At 35.4% G+C, this 19,712-nt stretch overlaps 1 protein-coding gene across 1 annotated transcript in view; it reads right to left on the minus strand.

Annotated features, from left to right (window-relative positions):
- LOC150110508 (protein phosphatase Mn(2+)-dependent 1K-like) overlaps positions 1–19,712 on the minus strand; it is an 86,401-nt gene that overhangs the window by 44,480 nt on the left and 22,209 nt on the right. The window contains exon 3 of the mRNA XM_090400224.1: positions 18,529–18,817. Coding sequence (XP_090256350.1) covers positions 18,529–18,817 — 289 coding nt within the window. The remainder of the gene's footprint in view (positions 1–18,528; positions 18,818–19,712) is intronic.

Consider the following 19,712-nt stretch of genomic DNA (forward strand, 5'->3'; position numbering starts at 1 on the left):
AAATTCAATTTACGAAGGCCAAAACTTTCAGTCAAAATGTTGTGCACAGTTGATTTTGGAATCCCTAATTCATCTTCAATCCATCTCATGGACGATTTTGGATTTTCTTTGATGAAATCACGCACCTTTTGGATGTTAACTTCGCTCAGTCCAATTTTTGAACAGCCCGGCTTTTTGTCATCCTCAAGCGTTGCACGACCACTTTAAAATCGCTTAAACTACTTGTAAACTTTAGTAAGGGATAAGCATTCATCACCATATGCTCTTTGAAGCATTTGATGCATTTCAGAAAAACTTTTACCATGGTTAACACAAAAGTCAATTGTAGCTCTCTGTTTGAAACTCATTTTCTGACCATTCGAAAAACACACTGTCACTCTTGGCACTATAACTCGGCTTCTAATGAAACAAATGTCATAAATAGTTGACACAACACTAATGTTGCCGCTTTTGACAACAAAAAGATACAACAGGTGGCATCACCAGTTTCTTCTATTTTCAAAAAGTTTGGTTTCTTTTTGGACAGAAGGTGTAGATATATTCAGATGCAAGATAAATATACATAAAAAATTAAAATTATATAAAAATAATAACCTAATGCCTAGAAGTATAAATATAGTTAACATACATCTAATCTTTAAAGTTAGCATATACAGCAACTGCCCTTTATGAACTTATCCTACAATGCTCATTTGCTCATTGATATACCATATTTACTCGAATATAACTCGCAGTTTTTTCCCCCAAAATTAGAGCTAAAAACTCATGGTGCAAGATATATGCAGGATTTTTTGGGGGAACTAAAGTTTTCAGGAAAACACTGAAAATGGGTATGACTTACCAAGAATCTCCTACTCACTATCATTCCTTCCAGCCTCGAGAGTGGTTGCCTTGTGTGCATTGTCAAAGTCATCTACCCCAAATAATGTCATCTCTCTCCCATCCAAGGCATTAGAGATGCCTGTTTTTAAAAAACTCTTGGCAATTATTTCTGATGAAATCATTTCCCAAGCTCTCAAAATCCAGTGGCACAATTGTTTTAATGATCATCTCTTAATTTTCCCTGCTAGAGTCGGGTCGTAGTGCCAGCTGCCATTCACTCCATGTAGAATTTTCGTACATAGTCCTTGAATGGTTTGTTAACCAATACATCCGAGGACTGCAGACAATGTGTAAGACTACCGGGAATAATGGCCACATGTCAGTCCTCATATCTGAAAGTTTTTTTATTATTTCAGGTCCTAAGTGTCCACAGAAGCTATCCTACACAAGGAGAGTGGGACGTCGAAATAAGGCCCTGGCTGTTTGTCTCAAACTGTTTTAATCCAATCTCAAACCAATGCAGTATCCATCTATCCTTTTTCTTGAACTCTTACATGAATTCCAGGAGAAAATTTCCTCTTCGGCACCATTTTCCTTCTGAATGTTACATAAGGAGGCAACTTTTTTCCATCTGCAGTAATTGCAAGCATGATCATGTATTGCTGTTTTTCACTTCCAGTTATGCATATTATCACACTTTTTTCACCATTTTCTGTTAGTGTTGTTTGATGTGGCATGTCAAAATTGAGGGGTGTTTGATCAGCATTGGCCGATTTCGACATTTGAGATAATATATAGTTATTGGAATTCCTAAGTTGAATCACATAGCGATGAAAATCCATCAGTTTATCCTCAAAATCTTTCGGCATTCTTTGGCAAAGGGATTCCTTTCACAAAAAGGAAAGACTTTTCCTCTTTATGAATCCTGTGATCCAACCTTGGCTCACTTTCGGGTTTGTGCAATTGAAAATTTCCTCTTCGGCACTGTTTTTCTTCTGAATGTTACATAAGGAGGCAACTTTGTTCCATCTGCAGTAATTGCAAATATGATCATGTATTGCTGTTTTTCACTTCCAGTTATGCATATCATCACACTTTTTTCACCATTTTCTTTTACTGTTGTTTGATGTGGCACGTCAAAATTGAGGGGTGTTTGATCAGCATTGGCCGATTTCGACATTTGAGATAATATATAGTTATTGGTATTCCTAAGTTGAATCACATAGCAATGAAAATCCATCAGTTTATACTCAAAATCTTTCGGCATTCTTTGGCAAAGGGATTCCTTTCACAAAAAGGAAAGACTTTTCCTCTTTATGAATCCTCTGATCCAACCTTGGCTCACTTTCGGGTTTGTGCAATTGATGCCTCATTTTGTAGCTAACTCATGTGCTTTGAAATATAACATTTCGTGTGAAACACAGCAATCATCTTTACACAAACCTAGCATATATTCAAGTAACTCTTCCTCCAATTCAGGAAACTTTCCACTTTTAGATCCTTGGAATGCTTTTCTTGACTTATTGGTGCTTTCTGATGCAGTTTCTGTTTATGCCAATATCACACATTAAACTCAGTCAGTGTAAACTCATGGAATGCTGCTCAATTACCATGTTTTCCTGCAAAATGAATAACTCTGAGTTTAAAAGCAGCACTGTAACTTGAACGTTTCTCCATATTTCAAACAAAAATTACCAGTAATTTACAAGACTGGAGATATTGTTGGATCCTACTTCTTCTTAATCTGTACTTTGGATCCGACATAGTCACTATGATGTTCTTAAACAAAATAATAAGTTGCTAGCTGGTTTCTAATTCAAATATAGAGAAAATTTATATTTAAAGACTGCACCACTCTATATCTGAATCAGTTCAATAATTGAAGAAAAATCAACTTTCAACTATTTCTCCTTAAAATATATACTGGCCGAGTATATTCGACTTACTTAATTTACCCGCTTTGGTTCAAATATTTTATGAATGGTGCAGTAAAAGAGATTCAGGCAAAACACAACATTTGATTAACAAAAACAAACATTTAATTTTAAAATCACAAATTTTACACTTAAGATTAAATCACTAATTAAGATATTATAAACACTTCAGCCTTTCTGATAATACTGTCATACAAACTCAGACAATGGTAAATTTGTTATCTCTAATACAGTCTTCTCACAGTTCCTTAAGTTCCAAATACAATAAAATCACAGTAACACCTCCTTACAAGCAAACACTTTTAAATTTACACTTCAGTTAATCTTCACAATAGTTACTGTTAACATAAGGAAATTCTAGGATGAAACACACTCACATCTCAGCATAGGAATATTAATGGTTGGAATGTTCTTACCGATAATCTTTTTCCTTCATCAACTTATACATTTACACTTTTTACAACTGTAAACACTTTAAACAGTAAATGGCACTCATTAAATAAATTCTTCTAAGCAATAACTGAATTAATCATCCTTCACAATACACATAAACAAACGTTGTTGCATAAAGTACTACTGATCACTTATGAAATAAGGCAATACACAATAATTCCTTAACTTTAGGTTTTATATGCACAGTTGTTCATTCCTCCGGCATTCGATTAATTCTTTAGGCACTATAATTCTAAGCACAGCTAACGGTAAACTTCAATTTTACAGCCTCTACTATTCTAGTAACTCAGTGCTTTATTTCAAGATTCTGTGTGTCCTTGACAGGTCGGCCCTGAAATTAAATCTCAACTCAAATATTGCTAGTCTATTTAAAAGTCACTCAGCTGTCTTCAGTAGCTATAATTGTTATTCTACAATTTATTAGCTAACCGCCTCTCGACTAGTAGACTTTATTAGCCACTTGAGTGACTTGCCGACTCGCTATTATCGCACTGTGATTCCCGAATGCTCCAATTCCAACCTAATGACAATCCTCTCCTTTCTCTCTCTTAATAATCTAATCTCCTAATTAATTAATAATTTCAGCATTCATCACTTATATATCGCCATTCTTCCTGCCTAAATTGTTCTCGTGAATTCTTTGACTAAAACTCTTTTCAATAAACCTTCTCCTCACATGGTGTTCCAAAAATGTGCTCACTATCTAACATACGTTTCCATGACAACAAAACAAAATATAATAAAATTGAGCTATTGCATAACGTTAAACTTCTACAAACAGGAATAAATAGAGAATATTTACATTTCAAATAATGGCAGTTAAATTATCAAATACAAGTTCTTATAATATTAACATAGTAATAATTAAAACAGATTAATAATATTTAACACAGTCTTTTCATTATTAATACATATATCTTTGAATAATTAATTAAATATTAGACAAAATTAAGGTAGTCATATGAATATTAATTTGTAAAATAAGTTGTTTACATTAAATAATATTTACAAGTCTAGCCTTTGTGATGGAAGATCATGTTGGATTCTGAAGCAAATAATAATTACTCCAATCTCTATATATTCAGAATCCAACAATATGTAATGAATAATCCTTCACAAATGACTAATGATAAGTGAAAGCAGAGTGCGAAAAAAACAGCAATGTTAGACCATTAGAGATAGAGCAGCTATGAAGACGTGCATATGATTGGTGCAGTATTAACAAAAGATCGTGCGACCCAACGATAAAGGCAAGCCAACAATTGTTGAGTTGAAATACTAATTCTCTTCAACTGAATTCCGTGTCTGAAACTGCCATTATGACATTCACTATACATTTCTTAGTTTTGACACGTTTATGAACTTGTGGTGTTTTGTCCGTTTATCGTTCCGAAAGAACTTCTCGGTACCACTTCCGTGTCGCACAGACGGGTTCAACTCACACCACGTTTCAACTCTTCGGTTGAATTTTATTGCTGCTTGTTTGCATGTCACTTCCACGTCGAGTTGAAGGGTGGAATTACACACATTATATTGGTATGTTTCAATTCTCAGTAGAATTTTATTTGAAGTTAGCCTTTGTGATCTGTCTTAATGACATCGAAAATTTCAAATGCAATCAAACAAACACTTATTTCATGTAATTGAAAAATTGGACAATAGTTTTCAGTTAGATACTGTGTTTGCCAGTGCAACATATGGTTTTGCTTGAATCTATATAGCATAGTTTCTGTGGAGGGGACATGTGCTTCATTAGTTAGTGCCATTTTTATCCCAGTTGTCTCCAATTGCACTATTTGTTGAGAAATATATTACACAGACTGCAAATGTCTCTGTATCTTATCCAGTGATACAATAAAACTATTTGTTTTTCTTGCATTCGCAGTATAGTTGCTACTGGGGAAGATGTGTTGTTTATTGCGGGTAGCAAGTTACTATCGTCCCAATGTGAACCTGTTTAAACTTTTTTTCATGTGCGAGGTATATGCAAAACTCTGTAATTTTTTTTTCCCGTAAAGTAATATCAGGAGTGTGAGTTATATTCAAGTAAATATGGTAAATTTATTATTATTATTATATTTATTTTTGTTAAATCATTTCCACATTTCTACTGACCCCAAATCCTACCTCTCTTGGTCCTTGTTGCAGATGTAAACAGCAGAGTAGGTAACGAATATCGGACATAAAAATGTGTTGTGAAAATTTGAAGAAAAGGGCAAAGCTAATAATAATAATAATAACTGTGAGTGCCTGCTGGGTTTTTGTTCAAAATGTAGACTAGTCATTAACATCATTTTTCAACATAAAGATGTGCATAAATCTACATGAAGAGACGATACAAAGAATAAGAAAAATCTCATTGTGCTATTGTGGATAGCTACATGTTTGCACTGATCCAGAGCACAAAAGTATACAAGGGGATTAAAATAGGAAGGGATCATATCATTATTTAATTTTGAGCAGAATAAAACTGAATATTATACTTAAAATATGTTTTAAAAAGAATCAAAGTTAAACAGTTTTCAGTCGTGGAATGTAGTTAAGTGTAAAATTTTTTTAGAAGGAAAATGAAGGAATTTGAAAACAATAATCAAACTTTGGAGATGCTGAAAAAAACATTGGCTGAAATTAAAGTTGTCTGCAAGGATAATAAAATCAGAACTCTATAGTGAATGAACAAAGTTAAAGAGACAATCCTGGAAAAGAAAGCATAAGGAAATTTCCTAGCAAGTAAGTGGGTAGATGCTGTAAGAGAATGCAGAAAAAAATGCAAGGAAGCAAAACATCACACAAAAGTCTTGAAAAGATGGGTCAAAATTTAGAAGATAAATATCAGGAAAGTGACAAATGTTCTGAAAAAGCTTAGAAATGGAGGAAATCTGAGGTGATAAAAGGAATCTGAGATGATAAAGGTGATATGAAATATGAAAATATTCTAAATGTTTGGAGTAATTATTTTGAAAGACTGTTAATGAAACAGAAGGTAACAAAACACTGGTAGAAAATGTTCAAGAGGAATGCAGTTAAAAGTGCATATCAGCACTTGAGCTTGATATGCACCTGAAATGTAGGAAGACAGCTTGAACAGATGATTTTGAGCCAGAACTACTGAAGTATGGAGGTATGAGTTTTTATAGTGGTGCAATGCAGTGGCCCACTCAGGATTTGATCTTGGAGGGGGCCGAGCACTCAAGATTTAATTTTGGGAGGGGGGGGATCGAGTTGAGTATACGATTTGAGAATACACACTACGCATTGTATACGAGCTATGACTGAGCATCTGCAGCGATCGCCAATACATGGTATCCGTGATCTCCTGTGGCCCAACTCGGGCAAACGAAGTAGCTCCCACGCACTACTTCGTTCGCCTTGCATTCACTGCGCCCAGGATTCTCGAGCGCTATAGGGTATTCCCACCTTATGTGACTGCTAATTCATAAGGAGCATATAACGAACATAGAAATAAAAGACACGACCCAACATAAATTAAAAAAAAAAAAAAAAAAAAAAAAAAAAGAATTTTAATGAGGAAAAGATTTTGGGAAATTTTTCTGGTGTTTTTTTTCTTTTTCTTTTGGGGGTTGCCAAGGCCCCTTGGCCCCCTCCCTGGGTGCACCAATGGTGCAATGTATAATTCAGAATGTCAAATTCCAGATGACTTTAGTAGAGCTCTCTTAGTACCAATCTATAAAAAGGGAAATAAAGCTGAATGTGAGAATTGCAAAGAAATTTCCTCACTGAGTGTTCCACGTATTTTACAAGCATACTTGAGAAGAGGCTAAGAAAACTGTCAAAGAGAAACTTGAATAAGCTGTGTTCAGGACAAACAGGAACTGTCAGGATCAAATTTTCACTTTAAGATGGGAGAGTTCAGAAATCATGGGAATATAACAAGGATCTGCATTTAAGTTTTGTAGATCTGGAAAAATCATATGACAAGGTACCAAGGAAAAAAATCTGCTCAAAACACTAAAACTATATACAGTGTAAAAGGAACATTGAACAGCAATATACAGTCTATATTTAGGTTGTAAGTCAACAGTTTGAATTGAAAGAGGCACAAGAGGATTAATTAATTAAATATAACTAATTAATAACAGCTCATTTTATGCAGTTATGATTTTATACTGCGTTTTTAAGTTTTGTTTACATTTCTCTTGACTGTAAATAGTGTCATGTATGGTCTAAGTGTTTGTGTGGGTGTGTAAGTTTTCATAAAGTTTAATGTTTTATAATAGATTTATGTATATTTTATGGTAGTAAATGATAAAATAGACTAGTATGTACATATATTTTAGACATTCTAGCTTTTTCTTAATTTGTTTGATATTTCTAGGCTATGTGGTTCGTCTGTGAGTATTTTCAAAAATCAAAAATTACCAAAAAATTTTCCAATATATTTATTGAAAAAAATTAGAATATAAATGGACACACGCAGTTCAAACCCATGTTGTTCAAGGGTTAACTGTAGTTAATATAGTCTTTCTGCACAGTAAATTGTGTTGTGTTGCACAATGTAGCACATGGCACCGATGCAAAGCAAAACAATGGTGTTCAAGGATTCATTGTTTAAAAAATTCAACCAAAGAGACTTTCTATAGTGCAATGTCTGCAAGAAGTGATAGTGGTGGGAAAGTGTGCCAAAAATGCTATGAAAGTGAAAGTCAAAAGTGCAAGTCAAGTCTCAAGACTGAAGCGGACAGAACAGAGTATATGTGAAAATGTCTGTGATGGTGTAATGGTGGATAGGACTGAAACAGAGGTTAAAAGTTCCATGACTGAAAGAGAGAGAGTGTTGATTGAAAGAATAAAAAAAGCAAAAGTATTGATTGAAAGAACAGAGAGAGCAAAAGTGTTGATCGAAAGAGTAGTATGATGGATGTAAAGAATGAAGAGTCAGCTGTAATGAGGGAGATAGCTCGGTTACACATGATGATACACAAGATGAAACGGGAAGACATTTATGTAACGAATGCAAAAACGTCTGGTGAGTGAGGCAGCTGATATCAGAAAAAAAAAAAGTGAGAGTAAAGAGAAATGAATGTTTGACTAAGAGAGAAGGAAAAATCAAGGAGCAAGACTTGTACAGTGATTTTATCATAAGAGTTGAGATGGTGAGCGACTGACAAAATCATGCTTCCCACATGCAAAAATTAATGATGTTAGTGAATCTATTAGAGTGCAAAAGGGTAAAGTGAAAGAGTTGATCATTTTAGCTGGAATAAATTATTTGAAAGGAGAAAAGTATGGCATGAGGGAGGACATGAAAGCATCAATGGAAGTAGCAAAAGCCACAGTATGACAGAGTGGAGCTGAGGAGGGCAATAATAGAAAATGACTCAATGCATAGGTTATGCAGGAGGAATAATGTGGAGTTTGATGGGCAAAAGGACTTATAAAAGAAGGATGGTTTGCATTTGAATGGATTTGGTGTTCAGAGTCTGGAAAAAGTATTATTGAATGAAGTGAAAGTGGATGTGCAAAATAAGAGAAACTAGAGCTTTTTTTTTTTTTTTCTGTGGGGAAGCTGTTCAGTAAATATGCAGATATCAGTGAGGCCATTGAGTGGAAAATGTGCATAAAGTGCCTAAGTACTACTGGTAACAAACCAAAATAGAAAATCAGAATAACGGTGGGCATAAGGGGCTTTTGCACTTTATGTACACTAATGTCAGGAGCATTCGGAACAAGGGGGAGGAGTTTTTGGCATTAGTTAGTTCATCCTGGCCTTGTCTCACTTTTCATCAGTGAGACATGGCTGACAGAGGATGATATAGTTAGTGAGACAGAATTTGAAGGGTACAGAGTGTGTTCAGAGAGGATAGAGAGAAAAGAATGGGGAGGGTATTATTGATGATAGCTGATGAACTGCAACAAAGAGAGTAGAAGTTCAATAGCAGGCCAATGAAGATAGCACATTTGAGACTATCTGGTGTGAGGTTGAGACAAGAAAAAGAAAATATACAGTTGGATGCTTCTATAGATTGAGGGATAGAAAGGATGATGGCCCTCCCCTCATTGGGCTTATTTGCATCAGCAAATAAGTTCAATGAGTGGAGGGCAGGGATTTCAACTATGGGAACATAGATTGGAAGGAGGAGAAGAAACATGGAGGAAGGAAGTGGACAGTTACCAAGGAATAATTACCTGAGCAGCATGTGATGGAATATACTAAGCGTTTGAGAGTGCTAGATCTAGTAAATGCATCTGCAAATTTGACTATAACCAATATGCCCATGCTGCTGCCAACTGGTGAGTCATCATTATAGTCTTGACCTGGGAGGTGGCTAAATGTGTGAAATTTTCAATTAACACGTTCGCTGCCAACTACAAGTATATTGTTAGTTGGTATACGAGCCTCACAAGCCAACTACGAATATACTCATATGTCGATTACCGACCTCCTATGCCAAGCACAAGTTAACCCGTAATTTGTAAATCAAATTACGAATGGTACACTTTAAAACAATTTTCCATGCACAATGGTGATTTTTTCTGGCACACAGGACAATAACAACGTGTTTCCCCATAGTTGTTTGTTTCGTGTACATACTAGGCATGGCTTTGTCAGGCGATTCTTTTTTTCTGTAGGTGGTAAAATTTCCAAATAATGTAGATCCCGAATCCTGCTGATATTCTGTGATGTTGTAAGCTCATCTATTCCAACAAAAACTGAGATAAATTTATCTCTAAATTTTAACGTAGTCATTGCATTTCCATTATTTGATATATACATTTTTGAATGTATATATCAAAAGTGCGTATTGCCAATTTCTTTGGCCATCTAATTGTCTTTCGTAAGGCAGAATAGTAAGAAAGCATTTGATCAGAAAGATCGATGCCTGACATACCCAAATTATAGTCCCTAAAGATATTTGGTTTTAAATGAATTTTGCCATTCAGATTTTTCGTTTCAACCATTTCAAATTTGTGCATATTTGAATATTTGAAATGGATAGAACTTCTCTCTTATCCTTCCATTTGCTGACTAAAACAGGACCTCTTCTTTGCCAGACAAATCCCCCCCTTCTTTAGTTTCTTCTGTATAACATCTGATGGATTGTTTTCCCTATTATTTCGCAGTGTTTCACACACACGTTTTTCTGTCAGTAAGAGATTCAGTCAGAGCTACAGAATTATAAAAACTGTCCATATGCAATACAAAACCCCTATCTAAATATTCTTCCATCAAGTGAAATACAATATCATATGCGTGACCCATTTTCCCTAAAGAGGATTCAGATTTACCTGCTTTTATTTTTATCACCAATCTATTCAATTCGCATAGTTCATAGAAATTCACATGATATTTATGTTTTTTGTTTTTTATGTATTGCTGAAATGACAGTCTATCGTGCCACAACACCACTGACTCATCAATACATAAGTTTCTGTTTGGCTATGTGTAGCTATTTCGCATTACACTATTAAATTGATCTAGGACTGGTCTTAGTTTGTGCAATTTATCGTTAGCTACTTGGGAATTATCTGCAAAATGCAAATAATGCAATAAAATTTGAAATCAATTTCGAATCATTTTAGAATGCCAAAATGGGAAATTGTAAAGATCATTTGTACTCCAATAATGCTCAATAGATGATAAATTACAAGGACCCATATGAAGTAAAAGTTCAAGAAATAATTTCCTTTCAGGTATGTCTGTTGCTTTCCAGTTTGAAATTCTTTGACTTTTTTTGCCTTTTGCTCAATATTTTGTAAAGTATATAAATTGGATTGTTCAACTAAAAGTATGAGAAAATCTTTAAAAAAAAAGTTCAACCAACTTTTCAATACTGAAATTTGCAGAGTCAATTTTAAAACCTGAAGTTTCAACAAAGTCAAATTGTGGAAGCTCTTGTTCTGAATTTTCCCAATAAGTAAATGTTGATGTATTTGGCTGGACACAAACTTCATCTTCAGAATTTTCTTCATCTGAGTCACCACTAGAGTCATCTGTATCATTATAATCATCTTCAGAATCGGAACCAAATAATTCTTTCCATTCATCAATAATTCTTTCCATTCATCATTACACTCATATTAGTGTAAGCTTCTAATTCTTCATCAGTAAGCTTTCTTTTACAGGCCATGGCGTAATTGAAGGTTTTAAGAGACTAGACGCAATAAACCTTACAGCACTGGATGCTGAACATCACTGACTCTGAACTCAAGTTACACAGTCTTCATCAGCACATGTAATATACAGTAAAACCCCGAAGTTACACGGTAGGTGTGACCAACAAAAAGCGCGTAAGCCGAATTCGCATAACTCGGGGTATAATTTTGCATGTAATTTATATATACAAACATACAATTGGGACCGAAGGTTTACGAAAACACTTATATTTTTTAAGAAATATAATCATAATTGTAGTTTATCGTACATAAAAAAAAAGAAAGTTATTCCAATGTCAATGGTTTCATAAAATCTAATAGATTCATCTGACGGCATAATGTCTTTTTCATGTCACGCAAAATTTCTTCATAGCAAGCTAATGATTTTTATTCCTTGCTTTGTGGCTACAATTCTTTCCTTGTTAGAATCTATGTCCTCCAAAATCTGTAAACCTTTCTTTTATGATTATTCTTACTGTGGATTCCTGTAGATCGAACTTCTTTGCTAGCTCACAAATTTTCATTCCGCCTTCAAAATCCTTAATAATGACGAGTTTTGTTTCCAAAGTCAATGTTTTTCTTTTCTTGCTAGCTGTAGAAGAAGCAGACTTGCTTCTTTTGGATGACATTATTATTTTTTATGTGATAAAATTTTTATCAAGAACATAACATTAAACAATCGCAAGGTTTGTAGACTATAAAAATCGTGTATGAATGGAGACCGCGCAAAACACGTCAGTGCTTGTTCACAGCATGTGCGACACTGGTGAATGCGACCGGCGCCTGAAAGATACGACTAGTGGTGAGGCGTGAAGCGGGACTGGAATACATACATATAAGAAACTGCATAACTCAGTTTATGACTGTATAGGTGGGGTGATACGGGATTACTCGTAGTTGGTGTAAGAAATAAAATTCTGTCTGATAAGCCGGCTAAGCACTTTCACTTCTTCTAAATGAAGAAGTGCTTGGCGTGCGGTAAGTAACAAACTATGCCCGACGAGCATGGCAGCGAATGTGTTAAGAAGGGGTATATGTGGAATGATAGGCTGGTAAGTGTGACAAGCTCAGGAGATTGCTTGGATCACTGCCATGGCATGTTAAACTGCAAGGGCTGTATGATGAAGTGCATGGGAAGTGGTAAAGGAGTGTTTGGGGGGAGGAAGTAATAACAGATTGCATATCTAGAGTCAGGTGAGTAAATCAAGTGGAAGTTAAATGGATGAATATCATCATTAAGCTGGAGCTATGAAAAAAGAAAAAAATTGTGGAGGGAATTCGTGGAGAAAAGTGACCAGCAGGCACATGAACAGTGCAAAGCACAGGTCAGAAGGGTAACCAGTGTTGTAAGAAATGCAGAGTATGAAAGGAAATTAGCAATGCAGGCAAAAAATAATCCCAAATAGTTCTTTTGATACATTGCAAGTAAAAGGAAGAATGTTTATGGCAGAATAATTTTAATGAAAACCATTGGTAAGGAGGTAACTGAATCAGCTGAAATAGTAGAATTACTAAGTGAACACTTTGCAAGAGAATATAAGCATGGTGGAGATATTGCAGTAACGAGAGAGGCAAAGATGTATGGGAATTGAGGTAAATGAAATAGAGGTGCACAGCATATAGCAGAACCTTGATGGGAATACAGCTTTTGGATTAGATGGTATACCAGCTTGAGTTTTACGTGAAGGTGCTATGGAATTGTCGGTGTCTTTGACCACACTGTTTAATCTAAGTCTCGACTCTGGGTTAGTCCCAAGGGGAAGGAAAGAGAGGAAAATAGTTCCATTGCATAAAGGAGTCTCCAAGACTGATGTAGCAAATTACTGACCAATCAGCATATCAGGAGTTATTGTCAAGGTATAGGCATGGATAGATGGAAATGGGATACTGTATGGGAAGCAACATTGTTCTTTGAAGGATATTGTGCTCAGATTTGGTCACCTAGGTTTCTTCTTGATGGGGAGGAGGTGGAGAGGATCCAGAGGCGAGTGACCAAGATGATAGCAGGTCTGTGGAATGAACCGTATGAGAACAGGTTGAGGATTTGTGGGTTGCAAAAATTGGTTGATAGGCGGTGGAGGGGAGATATGATTGAGACATTCAAATTACTGAAGGGTTTCTATAAAATTAATTCAGAAGATATTTTTGAGAACAGGGCTGGTTGTGGGAGGACTAGGGGACATCCATGGAAACTGGGCAAAAGTGTGGTTAGTAAAGGTGTTAGAGATGGGTTCTTTACTTTTAGAGTAGTGAATGAGTGGAATGCGCTCCCTGAGTCTGTGGTGGATGCTGTGACAGTGAATGAGTTTAAGGCGAGGTATGATAGATACTGTATGAATGTCAAATAGTTGTGATGAATATGATTTGGGGCCACCCTCGATGAGTCCAATGACTCCCTGGAGTTGCCCGTAATAATAGTAATAGTAATATGTCATGCCTCAGTAACTTGCTCATGTTTTATAATACAGCGATACTGCTGACCTTTGCAAAAGCCTTTGACAGGATACCACATGGAATTCTAATCAATAAACTGCAGCATGTGGAGATGGATACAGGATTGGTGAGGAGGATAAAATGGTGGTTGATGAAGAGATATAAGAGAGTAGTTTATTCAGGAACAGAATCCAGAAGAAAGCCTGTGACTACCGGCATACCACTGGACTCTGTTCTTGGAATGTTACTGTTTAATTTGTACATTAATGATATAGGAAAGGATCTGAGAGGAATTGTTCAGTTGTTTGCCATTGATGTAAAATTGGGTAGAATAATAGCTAATACAGATAACATTAAAATTTTGCAGGATGATTTGGATAGACTGGCAGTCCAGACAAAGGAGAATGGATGTCAGTTTAATGTGGCAAAGTGTAAGCCTATGCATTTTGGAATGATAAATTACATCAGGGGTGCTTAAAGGTCAAAGCTGTATAACTGAGAGGAGACCTCCACATAGCCTTTAAAGGAATGCGGAGAACCGACCAGGGCATCTGATCTAAAGTCCAATCCTCACCTTCTTGTGGTGCACCCTGTTGGGTATCTACTTGGATACTGAACAAACGAGGATGGGCTGGAAATTTGGGATTTAGCCAACCAAATTGTATTCCTATTGGTTAAACCAAAATAAAAAATGATGGTACAACATGACAAAATTTCATGCTGGCTGGGGCATCGCCCGGTTAAACAAGGCACCCGTTGTTTTCACCAGGGAACCGAGTGGAACAACAAAAAGTCAGCTACTGGAACAAATCTGAAAACACACTCCAACTCAACATCACCAGAGTTAAAGATCGATACTATCAACATAAGAAGCCTGAATGGCAAAGAAATGGAACTAGCTGAGGAATTAGATAAGTACCAGATCGACATAATAGGGATGACTGAAAGAAAAAAGACAAAAACTGGTGAGATCTTTCTGAGCAATAAATACAAAATGTTATATTCAAAAAATGACAATCAAGGAAAAGAAGGAGTAGCCATAGTATACAACACAAAATACGAGGCTAATCTTCTTGAATGGCAGTCAGTCTCAAATAGAGTAATGTGGGCAAATATGAGAATGGGGAACTACACAATGAGACTTATTTGCGCCTATGGTCCCACAGAAGTTTCTACTAAGGTAGAAGTGGAGGAATTTTTTGAGGCTTTAGAAAAAGCAACTGACACAATGAAAAAGGAAAGTTGGTCCTTGTTGAGGATCTAAATAGCAGAGTAGGAAATGATTGTGAGATATACAAAAATATTTTGGGAAAATTTCGAGAAAAGAGCAAAGCTAATAATAATGGCAAATATCTATTGGATTTCTGCTCTGGACATGGACTATGTTCCAACATAAAAATGTGCACAAATTCACATGGAGAGAAGAGGCAAGGAATAAGAAAAGTGTCATTGACTATGTTATTGTTGATAGTGATGTTTTCTCCCTGGTGCAGGACACCAGAGTGTACAGAGGATTTGAAATTGGAAGTGATCACTATTTAGTCTTCAGCAGGATAAAATTGAATTTCATATTGAAAAGAATAACATGTAAGAAAGTTTTAAAGCGAATAAAAGTTGAGCAACTCTCAGATGTGAACCGTAGACTAAAATACACAAAAATTATTGAAGAAAAAATGAAAGAGTTTGAGAACAGGAACCAAACCTTGGAGATTCAGTGGCAAGCCTTGAAGAAAACCCTGATTGATTCAGCCAGAGAGGCATGTGGTGAGGTTGTCTGCAAGGATAGAAAAATCAGAACTCCATGGTGGACACAGGAAGTTTAAGAGGCAGTGAAGGAAAAGAAGAAAGCATATCAAAAGTTCCTGACAAATAAGTCGGCTTTTACTCTTACAGAATACAGAAAACTATGTAAAACTAGCTAAACAAAAGTCATGGGAAGACTTTGGCAAGAATATAGAATATAAATATCAAGAAGGTGGCAAAATATTCTGGAGGTTGTTGAAGAAGTTTAGGAATGCCAGAAAGAGTGCTGTAAAAGGAGTTAGAGATGATAAAGGTGACATGAAAATGGGAGAAAAAGATATCCTTGAAGTATGGAGTAATTACTTTGAAAAACTGCTAAATGAAACAAGCAGTGATGACAGCACAGTGATAAAAAACACTGACCAGGCATGCAGTCAGGAATACATATCCATACTTGAAGTAGAAAAAGCCATCAAAGGCTTGAAATGTGGAAAGGCAGCAGGAGTAGATGATATTCAACTAGAAATACTGAAGTATAGTGGTGTAATAGTCTTACAGTGGCTGCACTGCATAGTTCAGAAAGCCTGGACAGAGGGATGAATTCCCGATGATTGGAGTAGAGCTCTCATAGTACCCATATATAAAAAGGGAAATAAAACTGAATGTGAGAATTACAGAGGTATTTCCCTACTAAGCATTCCTGGCAAGATCTATGCAAGTATACTTGAGAAACAGTTAAGAAGAATTGTGGAAGGAAAGCTTGGTGAAGAACAAGCTGGATTCAGGCCAAATAGAGGCTGTCAGGATCAGATCTTCACTTTACTACAAATAGTCAAGAAAGCATGGGAATATAACAAAGATCTGTATTTAAGTTTTGTCGATTTGGAAAAGGCATATGACAAGGTGCCAAGAGAGAAGCTATTCAATACGCTACAGTTATATGGTGTCAATGGGGCATTATATCAAGCAAGACTTAGTCTTTATTTGAGTTGTAAGTCAGCAGTTAGAATTGAAGGAAGTACAGGAAGACGGTTTGATGTTAAATCTGGTGTGAGACAAGAATTTACATTATCCCCTCTGTTATTTATTATCTATATGGATCACATTATGAAGGAAAGTGGTATTAAACATGATATCAAAATTGGAGATGTTAATGTCAGCTCTTTGCTTTATGCGGACGATGTTATACCTCTAAATAAATCTGCTACAAGTCTGCAAGATTCTCTGATTAAATTGAATAACTGTTGTAATAGATTGAAGGTCAGCAATAAAAAGACAAAGACAATGAAAATAGGCAGAATCATTGAAAATGTCAACTGTGTTGTGAATGGAGAACCTGTGGAACAAGTAAAACATTTCAGCTACTTAAGCACAATTTTTAGTGAAGATGGTAAATTAAATATAGAAATAGACAACAGAATCAGCAAAGCTGGTATGGTGGGAAGTCAATTGAATAAATTCATATGGAATAAGAGAGAAATTAGTCAGAACACTAAATTAGCTGTATACAAGACAGTGTTCAAACCAGTTTTAACTTATGGATCTGAGAGCTGGGTCAGAAGTAAAACACTTGACCAAAGACTAGAGACTGCAGATATGAGAGTCCTGAGAAAGATTATAAGCGTGAACAGATGGCATCAATGGCAATATCATATTAAAAATGAGGATATTAGGAAAGAACTTGATATTGTCAGCATCCAGGAATACGTTAGGAGAGCTAATCTCAGGTGGTATGGTCACTTAAACAGAATGGGTGAAGAAAGATTAACAAACCAAGTGTTCTCTGCCAGGTTGGCAGCAAAACGACCCAGAGGAAGACCAAGATATAGGTGGATTGATACGGTACAAAGTGCTTTAGATGATAGAAATATAAGATCTGATAATGTTGGAGTCTTGACAAGTAACAGACTGATTTGGAGGAAAGTTGTAAGGAAGTTAGTAATGATGTAATTTTTTTCATGTAGTACTATCATATCCTGTACACCCCTTGAGGGTACATGGCAGGAATTTAATGATGATGATTACTATCTGCATGCCATATTGATGGAACTGAACTCTATGAAATTAATGAAGCCAGAAATTTGGGGGTGTTAGTGGATAGCCAGTTATAGTTTAGAGGGTAGAATGCAAAAGTGGCTAAAGCAGCTGATCAGATGATTACTTAGTTACTGAAGAATATTCTGATGAACAAAGACAAGCAGGTTATTATACCTCTTTATGAAGCCTTGGTAAGAACCCATCTTGACTCTTTAATGCAGATCTGGTCACCTGGATTTCTTGTTAACAAGGAAGAGGTGGGAGGATACAGAGGCAAGTGACCAAGATGGTAGCAAGTCTGTGGAATGAACTTTACGAGAACTGGTTGAAGATTTGTGGGTTACAGAAATTGGTTGACAGGCAGAAAAGGGATGATATGATTGAGACATACAAATTACTGAAGGTTCTTACAAGATTAATACAGAGGAAATTTTTCAGAACAGGTCTGGTGGTAAGAGAACTATGGGCCATCCTGGGAAACTGAGCAAGAGTGTAGCTAACAAGGGTTTTAGAACTAGATCTAGATTTTTTGATTGGAGGGTGGTGAATGAGTGAAATAGGTTGCCAGACTCTGTTGCGGGTACCATGACTGTGAATGAGTTCAAAGCTAAGTATGATAGATACTGTGCAAATGTTGGATAGTGCTTGACATGATGTTTAGCCTCTCTTGATGAGTTTAAGGACTCTATGTAGAAGCTCATTATAATAATATTTTAAAGGTTCAAAAAGGTTAATGAAAATATACTGGAAAATGTTGGACACAGATCCATGATTAAGGATAAAGTATGTTATAACTTTGCAATTAAAATTATTTATATATCTGCAAAAATATAAAGAATTTCATTAACATAATGTCTTCTCAATTACCAATTTGATTAGTGACCACATTTCATAATCTAAAATTATATAGCACTGTTTATAGGATTCAGAAAGTAGAAGAGACTAAAAATATTTGTTAAAATGGTTAATATAATATTAATTTAAAGTATACCTAAACTTATCTTCATTCGTTGTCCTTCTTCCAATAACACTAGCAAATCCTGCATTTTCAACAGAAATTTTTGGAATAGGTCTACCACGTTTTATACTCTCTTGAAGCAAAAGCGGAAGATCAATTCTGTTATCCCATGTACCTAATGTATCAAAATTAACATGTTCTTGTCTTTCTCCTTTGTTCTCTGGATCTGTTAACACAGGAACATAATTACGACTGCTTATTCTCCATGCAATAGAAAGTTGAAGTGGATATATTCTGCATATTTTACACTGAAAGGCAGCTCCTGATAACATAGATGAAAACATTTCATTCTGATAAATAAGATGAAAATATGTTGAACTTATTAGCACAATAAGTTGACTGTATTGCTTTGATCACTAAAAAATAAAATATTAAGCATTGTTAATGAATCTTAATATATTTATCACCAGATTAGCAACATTAATCATTCCTTTTATCAATTTGGTGAATAAAAATTTCTGTTCCAAAATGATCTGAAAGAACTTTACATTAAAAAAATTTACATTATGGCTTAGAAAAGAAAACAGTTTCTATAAAATAATTAATTACTAAATCAGGAAAACTATCCATATGAACAGGTATATCAGCAATCATGACTATTCCAAATCCCTGCCTTCCACAGAATTAACAAACCAGAGATCTCTCCTCCAAGTTTACATAACCATTCCACATATTTAGGGTTCCTCTGAAATTACTCATGCAATCCTTAAAGGTTACATAAGAAAACAGCTATCCTGAAGTTTTATTTATTCATCACTTAAAATCATCGCTCATAAGTGATTTTTTAACTACAGGTGAGATAGTTAATCCCACCTTTAGTGGCATTTCTAGGAAGATGGCAGGATCTTCCTCCTAGAAATGCCAAATATTTCATCTCACACAATATGCAACCTGACTGAGAATATATTCAATACTTGCTAGAGAACACACAAGATTTGCTGACATAATCCATTCACCTTTAGATGTTTGGACATAGTGATAATTGAACAACCAACTGATCAGACTGTGATACATCAGTATCAATATTATCATTCTTGATAAAGATACACAACTTTTCACTTTATTTATTTGGAAGATATTCCGAAAAAAAAAAAAAGTTCAAAAGAAGATAATGAAGACAATATTATTAAAACATGAAATGTCGATTACTTTTCAGG

Source organism: Typopeltis vanoorti, chromosome 1 (assembly GCF_054136105.1).
Source record: "Typopeltis vanoorti isolate ZY-2024b chromosome 1, IOZ_Tvanoo_1.0, whole genome shotgun sequence".
NCBI lineage: Eukaryota > Metazoa > Arthropoda > Arachnida > Uropygi > Thelyphonidae > Typopeltis > Typopeltis vanoorti.